Genomic DNA, 23037 nt, shown 5'->3' on the forward strand with positions numbered 1-23037 from the left:
CACTAAGATTAGTGAAGATCACTTTTGCTGTCATTTCATTTGGAGAATTAACACGATTATACTTGATAATTTCCACACATTTGTCTGGAGTGTTGGGACAAATAAAGGATTATCTTACATTGTCTAACTTGAATTTATCCTTTTGCGCTGTCCCATTTAATGTCACAGGAGAATTTTTCAACAGTTACAATAAAATGGTCATCTAAATTTGTGCGATCATTCTAAAATGTACAAAAATAACGATATGAAAATGCTATATAGCAGCAGTTGTAGAGATGTTCAAGTTACAGTCCCACTCTGTGTTTTATCTCCGTGTATTTACTTGTAAAATTGGCTTAACGTGATCCGCAAACAGCTCTGATCTTTGCTCCGTCGCCGTCAAATACGGGTGCTCGGTCGCAAAACGAGGAAGGAAAAAAAAAATAAGTTTAGCTAAAAAGAAAATCCCTAGAAATGTAACCCCAAAAAATATACATTTTATTGAAACTATACTATACAGTATTTGATACTGTATACGATGAGCTTTCTTTTGTCTCACCTGTTACCCAGTGCACTTTGACCCCTCAGTTCATCAGAGCCAGCCATTGGCCGACAGAGCAGCTGACAGAGCAGTTGTTTGTTTATCATGAGAGAGGAGAAAGTCCACCGTCAGCCTTACGAAGGCCGGTCTCAAACTGTGTCTGGAAATAACTCCACAAGTCTGCCGAGGGAAGATTTACAGGCCAGGGCATGCGTTAAGCTAAAGGTCAAACTATCTGCCCGGATAGGCTTTTAGACATTTTGGCTTGGTGAAACTATCGAGGGGCCCCCTTCTGTGATTGTGTTTGTGGGTGTTTACAGGATGAGTGTGTATCTGCTGATTCTGTGTCTGGCTTTGCTGCATCAGGAGGGAAGAGCCGGACAGGACACTCCGAGCTGCATCAGTCCTGAGGCAGTGAGAGTGGCCGAGGAAACCCTGGAGCAGATCAACCAGGACCGCACAAACGGATACATCCTGAGCCTCAACAGAGTGTACGACCTCTCGCGCACTCCTGACACGGTGAGGGCACAAACGGGACCACACATCATTAAAGGGCTTTTTCAGGGGATAAGACCTGGTTTTAGGGTTACGGTTAAGCACTTAGTTGTGATGGATAAAGGGGCTCTCGGGGCTCTATCATGTGTCCCCATTAAGATATAAAGAAAAGGTTTGTATGTGTGTGTGCAGGAGAAAGATGGCGCCCTCTACAAGCTGACCATCGATGTCATGGAGACCAAATGCCACATCACCAGCAAGAAACCTTGGAAGCAATGTGAAGTCAGAGATATCAGTGATGTTCCAGTAAGTGTTGGTGCATCTCCTCACTGTTTTCCTATGTGGGCCTAAACCAACACATTTAAAAATGTACCGCATGAAATGTAGAGTTAGATTAAAACCATTATAAGAGTTTGCACAATTTCAAAAGTGAATTTTGCCGCTAAGAAACAAACAATTGGATGGTCAGCTAGTTTGATGGGATAAAGGTTTCTTGCCCCTGTTTCTCTGTACTACCACAGGTCTGATAGCTTTGCTTGACAAAGGCAGACAAATCAGATCACATGCACCTGCAGCGACTTTGCACTTTGTTTGTTTGTGTTATTCAGGTGTACGGGGAGTGTGAGGTGTCGGCTTTGTCGACACTCAAGTCAGACTTCGGAGCTACTCCTGCGTTCTTCGAGAAGGTATGAATATACATTTCACGATTCATATATTGTGTGGACATTTCATTCAACAGAAAATGTCTTAATTATCAACTCTCGTTGATCCAGTGCCCGCTACTGCAGTGGTGGACGTGTGTCCAGACTGTCCCACGGCGGATAATATGAACGAGCCGGTCGTCAAGGAGACGGCCAATCTCTCGCTGCAGAGGTTCAACGAAGAAAGTCGCCTGGCCAACTACTTTACCCTGGAGGAAATCACCAGAGCCAGCTCACAGGTTAAGAAACGACCCAACAGTGGTTCTCAAAGTGTCGTGACATTAGATTGATACCTGAGGGTCAATGGTTGTCGGCAGTTGAGCAGGAACGTCTTACCAAAAACAAAAGCAAGTGTGAAAGCTATCACCAGTAAAGCAATTCGGTCTATTTTAACTTCTTACAAATGTAAACAGAGACATTATTAATGCATCACGTTTCAGGGCAGAAGGTTTAGCTCTGAGTCATTTTTTTTTTGCTTTTGTAGAGCTGTTAAAACCATTTAGTCCTGGTCGCCTCCTTCTCTTTTAAGCCAGAGAACAAACTTTCTTTTGAAGTAAAATCCAGAGGAATCACCGTAGGCTGGACACTTTGATCTATGCTTCCTGCCTACACAGAGTGGTTTTGTTACTCGCTGTCTCAAAAAACGACAAGTGGAACTGGGTGAACTTGTAATAGCAACATGTACAAGTCAAGCAGACTCTCAGGTTCTGAATATGAAGAGGCCGTGAGCAAACAGCTGGTCTCTTGTATGCAGCGTAAACAGAAGTCCCGATAACATGCAGAGAATGAGTATGATGTCAATCTCTGCTGAAGATGGACGTACTGTATATTCACATAATCGTTTCCTGGTGTCTTGTGATGCAGAATGTGACATATCACACCTTTTAAAGGTGCATTATGTAATAAATCTAAAGCAACTGGCCATAAAATCCTCCTAATATGTCACAGAGACTCAGGAATAATGTTCATATAACAAACTGAACTCACCAACAACAACAGTACAGACAAAATATTTGCAGACTGCAAATTATGTTTATGTTTTGGAATCATGTTTTGGCATGTGGCGCCACCTACCGCCTTCTACCAATCATTGCAGTCAGTAGAGTCTCAGCTGCCGAGCAACCACGGGTTGCCAGTCAGAAAAACGAAACTTAAAAGACCTCGGTATTTTGAATTTGATTGTAGTAACCGTTTTTGGCCACATTCTTACATATGGCACCTTTAAGTTCAAGACTTCCCAATGATGGCAACAAACGGATGAAGTAAAGAAATAAGATTGCTGGCTGAGTTGAATTTAGAAGGTATGATACTTTACGATCATCCTCCATCTTCACTATTTTGTGCTACACAAGAGAAAAGGTCACTTAAACTGAGGCATACAGTATAACGCCTTTGATGGTAAACGTATTGCACTTTTATCACAGTGACTATAGTATAGTGAATATTAATATTTGAGAGTTTGGAAAACAGGGCTTTAACCTTGAAGTTTGGATGATTCTTACATATTTAGGCAGTTCTTAGATGTTGCATCATGCCGTTGTGTACTTTGCCAGTGGGTGGTCGGTCCGTCCTATTTTGTGGAGTTCACCATCGTGGAAACGGTGTGTTCGAAGAAAACGGATGCGAGTGAGCTGAGCAGCTGCCCGCCCATGGACTGCCAGTTTGCTGTGAGTAAAACACGTTTTAAAACACCAAAGTAGCCGATTGCTGCATTTGAAATTGCAATTTAACTGTTGTGTTGTGATGCAAAATATAGTCATCACATACATGCAACTTTGTGTAAATGAGAACACTAAACAGGTTGCAAATCGATACTCAACTATTGTTTTCTGCACACTTTCCCCCCCCGTCTCTCAGCATAGAGGCTTCTGCATTGGCTCACACATGGCCCACGAGGACCAGTTTGAAATCAGGCCCATGGCCGGAAAGAAGGGAAGCTCATTTCAGGACAGGAAGCCCGTAGAGGTGAAGTGTGAGATCTACGAACCACAGGTAACTGCTTTGACTGCCATTATGCACAGGATATGACCTATTTTTGCCATATCCCATACACTGATATTAGTTATTTACATTTATGATGGATTAAGTTTTATATTTCAGACAGTTGGGAACCATGGCCCTTACGAATGTGCGTCTCATCCTCTTTCTCTGTAGGCTGCCGCTGTGGAGGAACACGCCCATGCCAAAGCAGACACTGAGCACACCGGGCACCATCAGCACCACAACCACACACACCTGCATCCACACGAGCATGTGCACACAGGCACGGCCGGCTCCGACGTCGCCGTCTCCATGCCGAAGAGTTCTCTCGGGACTGTGGTGCATCAGCCCGCTCCTGTCAGATTGTCCCCGAAAACAAGCTCCTGCCCTGGGCCACGCAGGCACAATCTGGGCTTGGACAGACTTAAGCTGTAACTTGGACTGAACTCTTCCAGCTGTTCCTTCATGGTGTACTTAGTTACAGTGCATTAGACAAAAGTTTTGTAATTCACAAGTAGAGAGTAAGTTATATAATAAAACAAATGCAAATTACGTGGATTGATTACTTCTTGATTTTAAGTATTTTTAACCGAACAAATAAGCAAACGTGATTTTTTAAAGTCAAGCAAATGACTACATTGTGTAAAATATAAAAAAACGTCATGGTCAACAGAGCGTGTCGGTGTGAAGTAACTGCGCGGCGCCAGCTGATGCATTTGAAATGTACTAAATAATTATACTCCCAAACAAATTAATAAACAAGGGAAGGAAACAATGGCAAGTAAATAGCGTGCTGGAGTGTCAATTTCAATCATCTCCCTCTTTCTGTGTGTGTATGTCTGTGTGTGTGTGTATTTCAGGTATTAGTCATGTTGTGGACACATGAGGTGAATACTTAAATGGTTGTATGGATAGGCCAGTCAGGGATGAATGGTCAGTATTTTTGAGATAATGAAAATGACTTTAAGTCACACGCTTTCATGGCCACCTTTGAATTTGTTTTTTTGTTTTATTTTGTTTCATGGGAGGTATAATAATTCATCTTTTCTTGACTTTGAATCGGTGGTTTAGTTCTTATACAGCAGGGGTTCTCAAAGTTTTGATACCTGAGGGCCAATTTAAAGGTGAAGTAAGTAGTTTATAGTGCCATCTAGAGGAGAGGCTGAAATTTACAACAAAGAACTGCTCCTCTGCTCACCCCCTCCCTTCCCTGAGCGCTACGGTATCCTCAGCTGGTCAAATGTCGTCCTCGTCGTCTTTCTCCGTGTCAGCAGATGAAGTTCGTGAGGCGAGGGAGAGGGCGAGCTACCGCGGCCGTAGCAGACGAAGTGGAGAGAGAGGAGGCGGGACTTACGCTACAAGTAAAGAGACGCTTGATTTGTTCTCTCGCGTTTGTCCTTACAGGCTCCAGTAGAAACATGGCGTCTCGCTGCTAACAGTGGCTATGCAACCGCGGCCCGCGACCATGTTATTTTACATGACTTTTTGAAACACTACGAAAATGAAACAAAAACTATTATACAACGACTAGACAATGCAGGAGCACATAATATGTATAAAAGAGTGGATTTTGGGTTATATATCACTACTCTCTAAATCAGCATTTAAAATTACAACTCATTGATCATCTGTTGACTGATTATTGAACATGCCTGTTTCTCTCAGACACAGTGGACACGTGAGGGGACGGATAAAAAAAAAAAGCTGCCTCGAGGTGGGAAAGTTTGATGAACTCTGGAGTCATGGAAACCCGTCTCTGTGTATGTGATGATGATGATGATGATGACAAGACTTTTCTTCTCAGGCCATTATATCAGGCTGGAAATTCATTACACCGCTTGCACCTTGATATGTTTACTGCAGTGTGTTGAGTCAAGAGGCCCACAATAGCAAAAAAAAAAAAAAGAGCGTCGCTGTGATTTGCGGTGACACTTTCATAGGCCCTCGTTCAGGCCCGAGCACACATTGAAGCGGCTCAGGGGAGTCACAGACTCAATGAAGCTTAGTCTCCAGAGGGGGGGGGGGGGGGGGGGGGGAGCAGGCTGAACACAATTTCATTTACTCATTTGAAGAGAGCTGTCACAGTGCCAAGTAACTTTGTTCAGTTAGGGCTATTATTTACAGTGAGCGATTCCAAGCAGTGATGTGGCTTCTTTTCTCTTTTCTTATGACCTGCACAAAAAAGTCCTAGCAACTGTTTTATCTCTTGATTTGTTTCAATTCTTTGAAGGAAATCCTGACTTTGCGAGCTACGTCTCTGTGACATTTAATGAATGTATATTGTGACATAAATTCTACTTTTCACACGGAAATGCATATTTTTCTGCTGTGAAGCCTTTTGAAACTCAACGTGTGTCCACACGGTGTCGCCCTTGCATTTGTTTTCATCTCGTCTCGCTGACCCGACGACTGAAGCTCAGTGAAATGCTGGGAGGAAGTTTTGCTGTTACATAAGATGTAACTTTCCAGAGACGAATAACCTTGATTAGTTTAATGCAAGTACGAGAGTCAGCCTTGCTCTATTGCTTTGCAACAAATGTAAGAGAGGTTTGCTACACTGCAGTTGCAAAAAAGAAAGTGTTAACTGTTTGCAGTCTCTTCAGTTCCTAATGTGTTTTCTGCAGAGTCAGTCGCCTAATGAAGTGTCATCAAATTTAAAACAGGTTCATAATGCTTCTGTTTCATTTGTCTTTCTTTGAGACAAATACTTTGATACTCTTTGATTCAATGTCCACACTAATCCGTCAAAGTTAAAAAAAAAGAAAAAAAGCTGGTAATGACTGGTTTCTGTTGAAAAATGAAATTCAAGATTTGGGAAAATGTAGGTCATGCAGAGCCTCAGTACGTTAATGCTGAGTTATTAGAGCCAAATCACTGACTGTTGATCAGAGGCACAGTAAATCTGTACTAATCGACCTCCGACTGTTACTCTGTTACCACATCATTCTGTTGCTGTGGCACCGTTTCAGGCTAATTGAATATGTAGCCTGTCGGTATCATCATTTGTTCCACTGCCTCCCTTCATGTCTGCCTCGGTCTCTGCAACACTCGGGGGAGAACTGGATCTCGTCCTCATGCTGTAAGTGTCACACATTGCCCATTACTAATTAATACACCCTCAAGATGCTTGTGGTGCACGCGGCTGCCTGATGGATGACTCACAGTCATTGTGTGTGTGTGTGTGTGTGTCTTTGCTGTTGCCTGCAGGGAGAGAAATCCAAGGTTCAGGGCTCCTGCTGACACTCGCTGGCCTCACACACACACAGAAGAAATCCTAGCTCTGTTTCTCACTGCGTCACAAAGTGGGAAACCTGTATACTGGTCAGTCACAGGATTTAAGGAAGTTATGGGTTTTAAAACTGTGATGCATCCTTCTTATGTCAAGACAGTTGGACGAAACGGCAACATTGCGCTGGTAAAGCACTTTGACAAGATAAGATGCGTCTTTTCACACCCGCCTGGAAGTGTCTGCTTACGTGACGAATTGAAACAGTTACGTTTAAACTTCCTGTGGTGGAACAATGTGAAGCATTAAGTTGAGTTTACACATGTTTTTAAGGCTAGGAGGTGAACTTCCATTTTAACCGTTTCCTCATACGCTCCTGGAGAAAGTCTAAAAAGATATTGCATATTTTCCGCCCTTCTTCACGTGATGAGCAAATGCTTTTTAAAGCCGAGGTCCTAATCAAAAGATCTGATGTGTTTGAAACTCAGGCGGGGGATTAAGTTACTCTCCATCCTTTATAAGAGCCTTAAGAGCACACGCAGTCCCAGAGCAGAACTGGCTGTATTCACTAGTAATTCCTCTTGCAGAGGCAGCAGCTGCTCTTTTTTTTTTGTCTCCCCACATTTAACTACTTCACTGTCATGAGTGCAATGCAACATTTATAAGGAAATACTCTTGATAGATTTTACACATTAAAAAAAATGGGACAATAACATAAAAGCTGCATGGAACTCAGAGTCAACATTTTGAGCTCTGAGAGGGTCTTGGTGATCCTGTTCCCTGTCCACTTTCCTCATGTTTTTATGTGATTGTGTTCAGTGGAGTAAGGGAGCGATAATCTAGAAACATGAATGGTACGTGACACAATCTGGCGGGGCACGTGCCAGATTTGTATGCACGGAGAGGAAATAACATGCGACATCATCCCGTTGTAAGGCCCGCAGGACACCATTAGCAGCAGGGTGCTGTCTATAACTCCCAAAGAGGTGGTGAGAATGTGAATTACTGCTGCCCTACTTCTCCTTCCCTCCACGCCTGGGACCACCTTGAGGGAGAGTGCTGCATCTCCACTCCCGTGGTGACACAGAATGGCCTGTGCATTATAAAATGACACCTGCATTATACATAAACGCAGCAGCACCATTGTCTCGACCGTCCACGCCACATCACTCTCACGCCGGAGGTGCTCTCATGGAAGTGGGTGAAAAGCGTGTTTAATAAAGCCACGGTGCATGTTATGTATTCATATTTAATAAAGAAAAGTGTCCTTTTTGTCATTTTTAATCTGCATTTAGTCTCTGATGTACAGCTAGGATATCAGTGGGCATACTTTAAACTTAAATTGCAATTTATTATGCATATGACTGATGCATATTGGCATAGCTGTTTAAATCTTTATGACCAGCAGTCATTTATGCTGTTTTGTTTCGCATCCAGTAATGAATATAATAAGTCATTGCTCTTTAAAAAGCCAGATGAAATTAACACTAAACATTCCTATAATCTTTTTAAACATCCTTTAAATGTGTAGATAAGAATCAAAGAATTGAAAATATATATTATTTCTGCTTTCAATTAGTTCTATATGATTTAAGCAATGCACAATTTATACTTGTATTGACATCTCAATAAAAAGCCCAGATAGGTATATGGCCACTAGTTGGTAGCCTTGCCCTTTATTTTATATCATTCCCATGCAAGGATTTATGTACATGAGCCCTGACTGTAAAACCACACAGAGTAACATTTTACTCTTGATGGAATAAAACTAATCAGAGTAGAATTTAAAGCATGGGGTGGAACCGTGCTTGTATTTTCCATCGTATTTTGCATTAATAAACAATGTTTACCAACTCAAAATAATATAAGGTTTTTGCAAAAAATGGCACAAACACCAATCAAAAAAACATTAAATTATACATGAATGAGTTGTGATGCAGTGGTGCGGCATGTTTAAAAGCCTTTGGGGGGGACACAATAATCAGATTAGAATAGATTAGACTTCACTGGTCCCACACTGAGGACATTCACTCGTTACAGCAGCATTAAGATAAGCAATAATTAAGAATATAAAGAAACAAGATACCAAATAGGGGTAGAATCAGCAATAAAAAATAGTAAGAATATCATTAAGATATCTGTGTACAACACAGAAACAGAATATTTAATACAGGTGAGTAGTACGCAGGAAGTGAGGAGTAGTATAGTGCAAATTACAGGTTTATTTGACAGTATAACAGTAGAGTTTTAGTCTACTAAAGTCTTGGAATCCAGCTTTTTGGGGAAAAAGCAACTGTTTGGTAGGGATGGGAGATATTCACTTAAAATAATAACAATATTCCACCATGATATTGTATTTTGTGTAGAATTTCAAAATAAAAGTGTAGTAACTTATAGTAACTTATAGACATATATAACTTCTATATACATATATAAGTATAAATATATATATATATACAATGGAGGGCCACATTAAATCAAAAACCACTCCTTAAGTGCACAGGGGTGACATTCAGGTTATTCCCACCACTGTGTGCGTGTGTGTGTGTGTGTGTGAGATAGAGAGATAAAGGAGGGCAGGTACCAGACAGCGAGTCCCTCCTCCGCGGAGCCACGGTGAGCGTCTGTTCCAATGGAAACAGGTGGGAACCGCGCGCTGCTCCAATCACACCCTCCCTCCTTGCGGGAGGACGGGGCGAGGTAAGCGGGGGGGAGGAGGAGAGCGGGAGGAGGAGGAGGGAGTCCGGGACTACTGGAGGAGGCAGGACCGAAACCAACTTCTGCACACTCGTAACAGGAAAAACTCGGGGAAACGCGTCTATATCAATATCCGCGGCACTCCCGCTTCTTGCTCAGCGTGTGTTTTGAAAGCTGTTACGGTAAAACAGTGACGAAGGTGGGGGCGGCACTTCACCGGAGTAGTTGCCGCCACTTGCCCGCGGTTGAGAGCACTGTTGTGGGCGTTCAGTGCTGGGACGGGTCGCTGCTATGAAGCGTACGCACTGACCGGATTCGGGACTGTTTTTGGACTACTTCTTGGTTTGTTTTTTTGCGCTGGATTTTTCCTCCTCTTCCTCTTGTTTCCCCTCTGTGGAATAGCACACAAATCATTTAAAAAATGCCTGGGAAAACGAAGTACAACCTCGTTGATGATGGACATGATTTGAGGATCCCGCTGCACAACGAGGAAGCCTTTCAGCATGGAATCAACTTCGAGGCAAAGGTGAATCTGCGTGCAACTTTGAAACTTTAACACACCGTGTTGTTCGCCGATGTCTCTCCTTTTCTGTGTTGTTGTGTTACTCTGTGACGGTGTGTTAAAAAATAACCTCTTAAACGAGCTCTGGGTGATGTAAAAACAAGTTGATATCCAGCTGTGATTTTTGAACCGAGTTATTGGAGCGTTGGATTGAATTTATATGACAAAATGAAACAAAAACCTTTTACTTATATTGAAGTTAACATGCTGTATTTGTTGTATTTTTTTTTTTTACCTTCCTGACAACAGTACATCGGCAGTCTGGATGTGTCGCGGCCGAGCAGCCGAGTGGAGATCGTGGCTGCGATGAGAAGAATACGGGTGAGTGGAAGCCCATTCAAAAATGCTGCGTGTTTTTCACATACTCGTCCATAAGCTGTCATGTATATAGTGTGCCATGCACCCTGTGTGTGTTTAAGAGTCATTCGAGTGCACTCTTGAATTCGGCATGTGTTTGATTGTCTAAACAGTAACAGTAAACCCGGAAAGCATGTACTCATTGGAGTTGGATTGCTGCCCCACAATGTTATTGATGGGAGACTGTGGGAGTGTGTGAACTGACACATCACTGAAGAGGTTGTGGTTTGTGGTTTATTTTTGAATGCTCAGTTCAAGACAACACTAGGAATGCTGCTTCACACTGATACGGATTATATTATTTACATGTGACTACAGGCTTAATGGTTTTAACACTGGCATTGACAGATCTTAACTGTCATATACTGTCCAGTAAAATGTGGCTTTATAAAACAACATATACATATAGTAACTATAATAAGATGTATAGTACGCAGTAAAAACAGTCGCTGTAAAACAGTAATAGCAGCATGGATGGACCACTTGGTGACCTTTTCCTATTCGCCATAAACTAGTGTGACATGGATGGAGGGACACACAAAACCAAGTGCCATTGATTTAGACATCGATAGTGCGAGTCAAAAAAATGTGCATCTCACTCAGACTCCAGCTCCCCCATGTGCTCCATCACTGTTTTGAAGTTTTCTTTGAAGCAATGCACTGGAGTGTGATCTCCCGCTCTCTCTCTCGGTCTCTCTCCCGCTCCTCCCCCTCCCTGCTGTGTGAACCCAAAGATTTACAGCTTTTTTTAATCTTTATTTTAACTTCAGACAATCACCTCGATCTCGACATTGTATCTGTCGGATTAGCAACCACATAAAGGTTTTTGCAAGGTGTTATGTATCCTCATAAGTATTATGAGGATTAAGTGATAGGTGCGCTGTGTTTGAGTGAGGATTCCTTTTGAAACCATGCACACACGGCACAGAAAATAGCTGGGAAAACGACCTGTAAAGAATTAATTATTCACTGTGTTTGTCAATCTGCGGCCACAGCTCGCAGCAGTGGGACAACTTCACAGTCCCGAGTATACATGCTGAGGAGACATTTGATTTATTGACTGTGCACTCTCCATAAGCAACGTGCTATTGAATCCGTTTCCTGTTGACCTTTTTTGCGTCACAGACAAACAGCGATCGCTGAAATGGACCGCGAGATGGAATATTAAGATCCTTCAGCTGCCCGAGCACGAAGGTCGTCTCTTCGTCGGTCCAAAAGCTGTGGGTCCGATGCCATGGTGCTGTTTGTTCTCTTCCAGCAACAGTGCTGCAGTTTATATGTCGTCTCCTTCCACTTCCAAGTCTTTGAAACTAAAGGCCCCGTTATACTGCTCCGACTGCGTAATGTGTTATCCGACTGCGTAACCACGAAGACCACTCGAGAGCCTTCATACTTCTGGGTCGTGGTGACAGATACGCACTGCAATTTCCCGCCCGATCAGCAGGGGTCGCTACGCAAGGCTGTAACAGTGGCCGTTTTTTCACTTTTCGGTGTCACGGAACGCAGTTTTAAGATAATTTGAGGCGAGAAATTAGCAATTTAGAGTCTAAACATGTGCTGTGTGTGTGTGTTAAGATATAACGTATTTATAGTTTGGCAGCGACGTTGTCAGTGGTGATCAGCTCCGCCTCTGTGGACGCTCGGTGAGCACTGTGAGCCGGCACAGAGCAGCTTCGCTCGGCCTGTCCTGAGGACCAATCGCAGCTCTTGCCGTCTCCGTTGTCCCTTGATGGAGTGACGGACACTTAAAAAATATTTTGTGCAGTCGGAGACGACGCAGAGGCTCTATGACAGGCTCTGCGTTGACGCAGAGGGCACTTTACGCAGGAGTATAAATTGGGCTTAATTATCTAGGTATGTTAGTCCAAGAAAACCACACTCTTATCTTAGTCTGACTAAAATCTGACTTTTAAACGTATCACAAATATCTGACCAAAGCCACTGTCAATACTCACACACAGGTGTCTGTGTGTGCGCCCAGTTGAGCAAAAGGTGCAAAATGTTCCGATTGCCCTTTGCAGAGAAACACCCTGCTCCTGTAAAGTGGACCTCCCATTGTGCTGCCATGGCAGCTGTTGTTGTTGGCAGGACAGCAGGCTTTTGGTTTGGCTCCTTGGCTGTTTAAAATGGTTTGACACTGGCTCTGACAACACAATCGAGGGAAACCACAGGTATCCAAGCTGGAAGGGAGGTCACGCCGGAGCAGCTCTGGAGGCAGATGTTTTTACTCGGGGCGGCGAGAGCGAGCCAGAGCAGTGTCCACTCGATGTGGATTTTAAAAATAGAGGATTCCAATAAAACTTACATGGTGCGCTGTGTGCTGACATGCTCTGGCGTATTGGATGTCATGTAGTTTTCATTTCGAGAATAACCGATGACACACATTAACATGACTGTTGGCTCAACGTTGTATTTGACTGTTAAATTAGATGCAAAATCAGTGTTTCTTAAAGGTGCATTATGTAATAAATCTAAAGCAACTGGTTGTAAAATCCCCCTAATATGTCACAGAGACTCAGGAATAATGTTCATATAACAAACTGAACTCACCAACAACAACAGTACAGCCAAAGTATTTGCATTAAAAAAAAATCTTTTGCAGACATGCAAATCATGTTTATGTCATGTGGCGCCACATCGTTGCAGTCAGTTGAGTCTCAGCTTCCGAGCAACCAAGGGTTGCCAGTTACATCTGAGCTACAGTGACAGAGAAAACAGAACCTAAAAGGTCGGTATATATTTTGAATTTGAGTGTAGTAACCGTTTTTGGCCACATTCTTACATACGCGCCTTTAATAATAGAGCCTGCTAGATGTCCTCCATTGTCGTCTGGACGTGGGACTTAGAAGTTTTGCAAGTTTTGCAAGTTTTCAAGGAGTGAGCGTAAACTTCTGTCGAGATAGAAAACAGTGTTTTTGTTTTAATCAGGTAGTCAGAAGCTTATGAAGGAAGCCTGACTCTTTTTCAGAGACACCGGGTGGAGGACAGAGCGTTGTCTAATTCCCGGTAGGCAAATTCATGCAACTTCTGATGCCTCATGCTGTTTATGAAAGAAAGTAATCTAAAATGATGAACCCCGCTGTTCCCGCTGTCCTCTGTCAGAGTAATGCCGGTTGCTAGGCGACCCCCTGATATATGGTGTCATTGTTCACTGTGTGCACGATTCACCTGTAAGCCAGTGGCTGATAACAATCTAACGTCATGGCAGCAGAAGCAGGAACGGGACACCAGCAGAAACAGTTTAGCTGGACCTGATCGTACACACGGTTTGTGTATTTGGTGCATGTTTCTTTCATTGAATGAATGATTCATTGTTGTTCCGAGAAACAAATGAGGAAACTCACTTTTGTAGACTTCCACCAGGAGGTATATGTCTTTGCCGGAGTTTGTTTGTCTGTCTGTCTGTCTGTCTGTCAGCAACAGACGGATTTGGATGAAATTTTCAGGAAATGTCCGCAATGGGACCAAGAAGAAGTGATTAAGTTTTGGGCGTGATCCATAAACGCTACCACTGTTTTTATCTCCATTTTGTGGGGGCTGAGCTGCCTCTCCGAGTGCTTCTAGTTTATGAAAGCAGCTTGTGGTTGATTTTCTTTTTGAGATAAATCAATAAATATTGCAGTCCATATGTCTTGCTTTGTCCACTAACTTAATATACAGAATAAGAAAATATTTGTATGTAAAAAGCTGAGCGGATACATTAAATATTGCTGCCAAAGGCGGGTTTAAAGGTTTAGCGAGAGGCACCAACCTTCATAAACCTTCATACTTACACAGGGGTGAACATGCTGCGTGATGTAAAGATCTTTGTAAATTAAATTTATTCGTACCATCATGTGGCCAAGTCTGGCAGCCGCATGTCTGGTTAGGAAGGAGAGGAGAGGACTTTTACAGTGAATTAAAGGGATTGATTTCTCATTAATCTGAATTTGCTGGGTTAACTGGCAGACGGAAAAGATTGGAACAGCATGAGATGAGAAGATTGAATGTGTCTGAGGAGACGTCTGTGGAGACTGAAAGAGCACAGTGGTGAGGAAAAAAGAGAAATGCACTGTCTATTCCTCTGGCTGAGAGGCTGAACAAGGTAGGCCAGGACCTCTGCGCGTCCACTGGGCAGCTATACAAGCCTTTTAACGCCAAAGTGTGTGTCTGTCTCTGGAGCGCAGACATTTACAGAAGGCAGCCTTGTATGATTACGATCACTTTAATGACGCACCGACGAATAACGATGACGCGAACGACGTCTTTGAAGGAGCTTCTCTCTGCTCTCCGTGTGATCTGTACGATGTACGATCAAGTGATGTGCGCTCATCTGTCCCCCGGGGGCCTTATCTCCCTCACACGGCACATGTACTATGACAATGTTATGAGAAATTGCCAAGACGTGTGTGATGTTATTAATCCAGCAAATTAATTTTTAACTATAGCCATCGTCGGTGATGATCTGCTTAGCCACACGACAAAAAGCCAAGCAGATAAAGAAGCTTGAACAAATGTGTGTTAAGTGAGCTTCTAGATAAAGAAGCACGATATGTGTTCAATTTTACCTTATTAAATGTGCATTTTAGCAGAGATTCTTGCATTAAGAGAGTCATCAATTATCTCTAATGTTGACCAAACAGCTGTTTTTCTTTACCTCTTGGTTGATTACTCGAATGATTTGTGATGATGGATGACCCAAGATAAAGTTACCCCCCCCCCCCCCCCCCAAAAAAAAACAAGACATAGAGAGTAACCAATTTACTTGAAAGTCACAGAAAAGTGGTTTCATTCTTTTACTACACTGCAGGAAAATTGCTTTATAGGCAGAGCGCTTACTGTGAAATATAGAGCCATAGCCACAAATACTGCAAACAACAGCCGGACAGGAACGGAGCCAAGCTCACTTTATTAAGAGCTGGGCAAACATGGCTCCAAACATGCTTGTGTACGTTCTCCTCTCACCACAGCAACAGTGGAGCAGCAGCAGCGCACGGCGTTAAGACGCATCAGGGGAAAAGACGAGGCCAAATAGCTCTCTGCAGGGCAACGCGCTGTCATGTAAGACAGCGGGAAACGCACTCACGAGCCTCCGGGCGCTGCTTCTCTCTGTAGCTGTCAACTGCTTCACATGCACTTTCTGTTTTACCCTGTTTTGTTGGAAACCTTGGGATGAAGTGTCTGCAGGTTCATTTTCAATCCCATCGCAGATATCGTGCTCTCCGCTTGTGACGCTCCCTGCTCCTTGTTTACTTTTAACTGTTTTTTTTAACTGCTTTCAGTGTAGGTGCCCTTCACTCAGAAGTAGAGAGGTCACTCATTTCCTGAATTCTAGCTGGTACTGGTAACATCCATTGTCAAGTAGTGGATGAAGTTGCTCTGAATAATGTCAGCTTGTAAAAATATTGAGTTTCTTTCATCATGAAATGGCAATAATATAAAATTTAAAATTATACAGTGAAGCATGTAAAAAGTGCTCCACATAGAAATGACTACATGAAACATACCCAGCAATATGAGAAGTTCTCAATATATCACATAGATTAAAAACAAAAAAAGGGGTTAAATATCTTAGAAGAGTCTGGAAGAGAAAGTAGGCCCTTGCCTGAGGATCTTGAGGATAAAAAAAACTTCTTTGAACCTTGAAATATTGTCGAAAAAAACAAAGTGAAGTATCTTGTACACTGTTCTTCTGCCACACTGTGAGTGTGATTTACTGGCAGAAAAGGTCATTGACTGTCAAAGGAAGAGTGAGTTTTATTTTACGTAGACCATATTGATTAAAATTAAAACTATCCAAAAAGAGCACATATTAACACAATAAAAGTGGCCCCAAGGATGACCCTTGAGGTCCTCCATACTTGACGGCAGCACAGTGACAAATGGTTGTTTAAAAGACAAAGACTCGTATTCATTTCCACAGAAATGCAACTTATTCTCCCACTTTAATATGTGGTTTACTGAGGTAAGCGAAGGCAGCAGTATTCACACTTTAGAAGGTGGAACAATCACATTTTCAACTACAGTTGCCGACACTAGCGAGCCGATCAATTCCCTGGTCAACTAATCTGTTTTTAAATCATTACAAATTGGATGTGGGATTTTCAGCCCATGGCTCTGGAAAACAGATTGGAAACATTTTTATGTTGACTGGCATTTTATTGATCCGACATTAAGGAAATAATTACGTAAACAGAACATTGAGCAGTAATTTTAAAGAAATCTCTACTTGCAGCCCTAATCGCAGCGACTGCAATCTCGCATTGTAACGGTATGTAAAATTCTGTTGATGGAGAAACAGGGTTACCTCGCCTGGGGTGTGTTTCTGAGGGAGCATCACATCCATACTCAATGGACCTTTATATAGAGTTGGAGAGGGAGACGGAAATGGGAGAAAAATAAAAACCATAAAAATGCATCATTTCACCCACATACGAAAACAGACAAAATGAGATTGTTTATAGCTGGAATCGGTGAAAGCCGAATAAATGTTTAAAAAGCCGCTCAGTTCTGTTACTGTTAAACATTTAAAGCCGAGCTGTTTCTCGTTCCTAAATAGGACTTTACGTGAGCTCTCCTTTTCTGATTCAAATGCAGTGGCCCGTCTTCGGGTATGACTTGTGAGTCACTGCTGCCTCATTGAGATATTTTCCTCCTCACGGAAATTTAAATCACAAATGACAGCTGTGCAATTACCTCACAATAGAAACTGAAGAGCCGGAGCATCTGCTAGGCTATAAAGGTTATCGCTATCATTTTTTTTAGACATGGGTGATCACCTGGGGGCTCATTGGAAAACCTGCAGTTTCTGGAACATCGGGGGGGCTTGCTCATGCAGCACCTGTGCAACATAAGGAAATAAGGAAACTATTTTCTGTCGTAAATTCAACGCTATAGTGTTGGTTTGTCTGGGGGAAGATAATCTCAGATTTAGAGATTTTGTGGCTTCTCTCCACCAGAATCTTTAGGAGCCTGTAAACTTTCTTGTGTTTTTGGGAACAAATGAAAAACCCACTTTAAAGCATCTCTTTGTGTTCTTCACGCCTTTTGGCCCTGAGCTCAGAGATATTATTCTTTTTACAACATTAAGGTCACAGTTGAAAGTTCAAAAAGTGAGCCGATAATCCACCGATGCATGCTCGATTACCCTCCCTGCCTTTCACTACTTCCACCACCCTCTCAACTGAAGGTTTTCTGCATTGCAGGGGGGGGTTGTATAGATGAACCATTACAGCCTGATGAACATGTGTGATGTGTTACTCAGTTGCTCGGCGCCCATTCCTCCTTTACTGGCCACGTCATATGTGTTTCCATCGTGGTACAGTTTGGTTTGGTACCGTACAATATGGTTTGGAATGGTAAAGCCATAAGTCCTGGATGTTACTCAGCAGTGACACATCAAGGCGGCATCATAATAAAAACAACCACCACCTCGGTTGCACCCGTGAACGATGAAGGAGCAGCGGTCGGGTTACAAAGGTCCTTTTTGATATAAAAGCGAGATATCTGTGTCACTACTGAGCCTGTAGGCGAAAGCCTGAATATTAGATGGGCCTGTGAATTTGAAGCTTCTCCTTCAGGCTCAGTTCATTCATCATCAGAAGACATGTCACGTAGAGAGGTCCTGTTGCACACATATGTTAGTTATGTAGGTCTACTTACATACTTGTTACATACTTATTAACATGTTTTTATGGTCAAAAACCTCCTAGTTGCTGTAAATGAGCCTATAGAAATCCTCTTTTCTGACGGTGTTTCCCAGCCGTGAGATTTGAGAGTCAACTCTCTCACCCAGGAGACAGAGTCTTGTGATTGGCAAGTATATTCAGCACACCCACTCTCAGAAGCACAGCTCCCCCCTCTGGAACGGTGGATGCACTGCTACTCATTATCAAAACATTGTTTTAACAATGTTTAAAAATAACTCATTGCCGCAGTCCCTTTTATGACTTTGATCCGGAGTCAGACCCAGAGTCAGAAGACACTGTCGCTTGTGAAACACCTCCACAACGGACGTTATTCTTCTTCTGTGGTTCAATGTACGCAACCGGATGTGCCCGGACTAGTGCCCGGAGCAGGACGATCTGCTGCTTTGGAGAACCGGTGTTTACGTAACCGGACCAGGTTTTTTCAGAGATCTCGCTGAGCCCGAGATTACAATAAAAAACAGCGTTCTCAGCAGTGGCTGAACTGTTTTTTTAGAACCTTCAGGGCTTCTTAAACAAGGTAATGACACAGATACACACTAAAAAACAGCATTAATTGGAGCTTCCGGTCTAGGTCCGCTTTAAAATGCTCAACATACTCTAAGGCCGTATTAGTGCCTTCTTTTAAATCTTAAGCGTAGAACGTACTTTTATCAAAACCACCTTTTCTGACGTTATCTCCGCGTATTAGCACAGGTGCACACAGTTTAGTCTGGGTTACTCTTATTCATTCTCTCTTTTCATTGCATACCCACACATACGCTGTATGCTTTACCATAATACATTTCCCCCATGACCTTATCTGCATTTCACATTTCTCTCCCTTCCTTCCTTCAATCCCACTATTTTCCCTGTCTTTTTTCATACCCACATCCTCCCGCGACTCTATTCGAGCAGGCTCCCACATTGTCCATTTCTGTTAATCTGCTAAACCTGTCGCTTTTGTCCCGCCTGCGAAACTTTGGCTGATTCATTCTTTGAGGCAACACGACCTTTGTCAACCCCCGTTTCATTTGACGCTGTCATTTCTTTCTTATAATTAACTCCCTCCCCAGTGCTATCACACTTTTATCTTAATTGGACTATTAAATAACCCCAAAAATGAATATTATAATAAAAGAAATGGGTCTTTAAATGTCATAGTCATGGGTCCTACCTTCCATAAATGTTGCCGTTGATGGGAATTCACTTCATAATTGAACAAAGGTGGTAGAAATGTGCACAGTGTTTGTTGCACTGTTGTTTCAAAGCAAGAGCAATTGTTTGTCCAAATCCATGGTTATGGCCATTTGTCCCTGTGTCTGCATACGTTTCAAAGCTGATTTTCTCCTCTGTGGTTGTTTGCTTCAGTTAACATTATTTGTAAGAAACAACTGAGGTGATCCTCAAAGGATTCTACAAGTAATATGATGGATTATATTAGTGGGTCGAAAGTGTCCTTGATTTTTTTAGCTCAATTTTATAGTGTTTTTCACATCAAGATAGTTATTAGTTTATTCAGGAAATTGATCCTGATCTAGAGCTAACGATTATTTTGGTAATCGATTTATCGGTCGATTATTTTCTCGATAAATCGTTTAGTTCATAAAATGTCATAAAATGTTAAAAAACGTTGATCGTCGAACCTGGAAATTATGATGATCTCGAATGTCTTGTTTTGTCCACAAACCAAAATGATTTAGTTTTAATAATTTCTTTGTTTATGTGGAGCAAAGACACAATGAAAATATTCATAAGAAGCTAAAACAATCAGGATCTTCAAAATCTTCAAACCGATTATAGATTATCAAAATAGTTTGGCGATTAATTTAGTAATCGATTAATAATCGGTTCATCGATTAATCGTTTCAGCTCTATCCTGATCCGTCGAGTTTGAGAGTTTAAGGAACAAAGAAGTTCATCCTTCAAACACCCAAACACACTTCGGTCCTCAGCCTTCTAGCTGGCAATGGCAAACAGCCTCGGATTGAGTTGTCAGCAATATTAAGTGCGATCTTTCTCTCCAATGATTCCTCACTCCATCTCTTTCACACCATCGGTTACTGCCGTTCACTCGCCGATCTCAGTTCTCTGAGGATAATGCAATCGCGCATGGTGCCACAGAATTCCCTTACAGCATTATATTTTTAATATTTTCCCCTACACACACACAGGATCGCACAACCGTCTCCCCCACGCACCACCCGATTATCCACTCTCTCCTGTAATAAATTGGAGAATGTGTCTAGGTTTCTCTTTGAGCCACGAGGCAAGACGCCGGTTATCTAGGAGAGGAGTCTGGAGGTGTGTGTTAGAGCGTGGAATCTGCTGCAACTTTGACACGGCTGGCCCTGCAGCGTCAACATGGAAAGGAGCTATGGAAGCTTCGGCTGTCAGAGAGGAGCGATTTCAGACGAAAAGGTCATGTCGGTGTAACATCGGGGTGTTGTCTATCAGCTGCCAAAAGCTAATAACACGTTTTGACATGCAGCAGTTAAGTGTCATACTCTACATGTAGCTTAAACATCTTTTTAATGTGCGTGCAGAGTTAGTTTATCTTATCTGGGGTGCATTTTTGGCATAACATCAAGGCTCCAGGGTCATTTTTTTGCATTGCACTGGTGCATCTTTATGCGGGTGACACAATTATAAGGGTTTCCTTTTTGTCATTTGACTAATGCATTCATAACTTATAACTTATGTGGGTACAGGTTTGTCTCTTTATTAGAAACACAAATATGAACACGGTGCCATTGCTTGAGGTTAGATCAACAGGGAAATTCCTCAGGGAAACCTTGTGTGACCAAAGAAATTATTTGCTCGCACTTAGAGTACCTGTCATACTGCAGTGGTCACCAGTGTTGACGGTTCCTTTGACCTGCCGAGACTTATGCTGCGTTCCAGAGCCCAACCAAACAAATGGGATGTAGTACTTACCCTACCTGGATTGTACTAGCTCCTACTTCAAAGCGTTCCAGCAATTGAAGTCGAATGTTAGAAAACATGGACGATCGCATCGCTTTAGATTTATGTTTATAAGAGGCATTTTGACTGTCAGCAATTCAGTCTACTTACATACACAAGTGAGCCGTATATGTAAAAGCGATACATATCGATATGTAACGTCATGACTCATGAGTATACTTTTACCGTAGCCGTACATATCTTCATGCTTACAGATAACAACGACGACATAATTTAACGCCACACCATGAAAAAGTTTATAGCCTATTCATGTGACTCCATGGGCGCTGCCATTATTCTCCGACGTCGTTTTGGTGAAGTCGGGGTAGGTCGATCAGCCCCGACTTCGCCAGTAGGAGGTCCCGCTTCGACAGGCATTCCAGTGCACTTTTTCTAGTTGGAGGTAGGATAAGTCCCACGTCCAACTGGTTTCGATGGTCTCTGGAACGCAGCATAATATATGATGTTCACTCTTTGAGTGTCTGAATTCTTTAGTTTGGGTAGAATCATTTCAATTAAAAAATGTTAGACCAATAACCAGAATTTTTATGTTAATGTAATTGTTAAGACAAATCCACTCAGCCCGTGTTCCCTCCATCCATTGCATGCAAGGCATACGTGTAAGTACATAAAGTCAGAGCTGCGTGACCGATCGCTGCTTCCACTTTTGAAGTGGTGATGATGACATCATTTCTCATTGCGCTTTGGCGAGTATAAACTTCAGCATAGCTGTTTGAAGTAAATACCAATCGGTCCAGCAAAGCATCAGTAACCACCGCGGACGTTAGAAATGGTGTGAGTCAGCGTGTGGCAGAGCAGAGGAGTGTGACGTGTCCCCGCTCAAGTGTCGGGGGGTGGCAGACATTCGGTGGCTGCTGTACGATTTTGTCGTTGCTGTCTGGATGGCTGTGTGGTCTTCACCAGATTGTGTCACTCTTAAGGCCACATTATACTTCTCCGACTGCGTAACCACGGAGACCACTTGAGCCCTCTTACTTCTGCGTTGTGGATGGATACGCGCTGCAATTCCCTGCCCGATCAGTAGGGGTCGCTGCGCAAGGTTGTTGTGCTTTTGGCTACAGTGAGCAATTGCGTCCGAGAGAGAAAGAGAGAGCAAGACTGTTGTTGTTGAAACAGTGGCCGTTTCTCAATTTTCTGTGTCACGGAACGCATATTAAGATATGACGTATTTGTAGTCTGGCAGCGACGTTGTCGGCGGTGATCAGCTCCGCGTAACGGACAAATACAGGCCAAGAAAGTGAGATTGGACTGGATGACATGGCCAAAATGGTTATCACAATTCAAATTCTCAATCTCAATTATTGTTGTAAAAATCAGATAGTAAATGTTTTGTTCTCCTGTGTTATTTCAACAAACCACCAAAACAGATTTTCCCAATGAAGTAGTAGTCAGAAACAGATTGTGATGAGGTTTTGGCACCTTTACCAACAGATCTGCAGCAGGATTGAAAACTACTCACCGTCAGACCACACACACACACACATGAACACACACTCCTCCTCCTGCAGCCTGATTTTCAGCCTGAGTGAACCCCCTCCTCATAAAGCGTGCTCCCTTTTGCTCTCTCTGGCCTCTTTAGAATCTGCGCAGCATCTACTTTTACAGTTCAAAGAGGACTATTTACGAGCTCCTTTACTGTGGAGAATGGAGCCGTTTAGAGATGTGCGGGAACTAACTTCTCCCTCTGGTTGCCTTTTTCGACTCTATTTGCTCCTCTTCAGGATATTCTCATCTTTTTTTTAATGTGCCCTCCATTGATTTCTACCTCTCTTTCTCCCACATCCTCAACTCATCTCCTCCTCTTCCCCCTCCTTCTCCATTCACTTTATCTTTTCTCCATCATACCTCCC

The 23037-nt window shown here is 42.7% G+C and overlaps 2 protein-coding genes across 2 annotated transcripts in view; both read left to right on the forward strand.

Moving 5' to 3' along the window:
• Positions 1-841: 841 nt before the first annotated feature.
• LOC310926014 (fetuin-B-like) lies at positions 842-4131 on the forward strand (the record flags this gene model as incomplete). The annotated part of the gene is given in 8 exon segments (XM_083888102.1): positions 842-1039; positions 1208-1321; positions 1624-1648; positions 1651-1701; positions 1789-1955; positions 3270-3383; positions 3574-3708; positions 3871-4131. Coding segments are annotated over 8 exon segments (1065 nt in total).
• A 5909-nt stretch (positions 4132-10040) lies between these two features.
• nos1apa (nitric oxide synthase 1 (neuronal) adaptor protein a) overlaps positions 10041-23037 on the forward strand; it is a gene marked incomplete at both ends in the record, with an annotated part of 147292 nt that continues 134295 nt past the window's right edge. Inside the window, 2 exons of the mRNA XM_083887541.1 lie at positions 10041-10145; positions 10431-10502. Of these exons, the coding sequence (XP_083743667.1) occupies positions 10041-10145; positions 10431-10502 (177 nt within the window). The remainder of the gene's footprint in view (positions 10146-10430; positions 10503-23037) is intronic.

This window comes from Microchirus variegatus (assembly GCF_963457635.1).
Source record: "Microchirus variegatus genome assembly, chromosome: 4".
NCBI classification, from domain to species: domain Eukaryota; kingdom Metazoa; phylum Chordata; class Actinopteri; order Pleuronectiformes; family Soleidae; genus Microchirus; species Microchirus variegatus.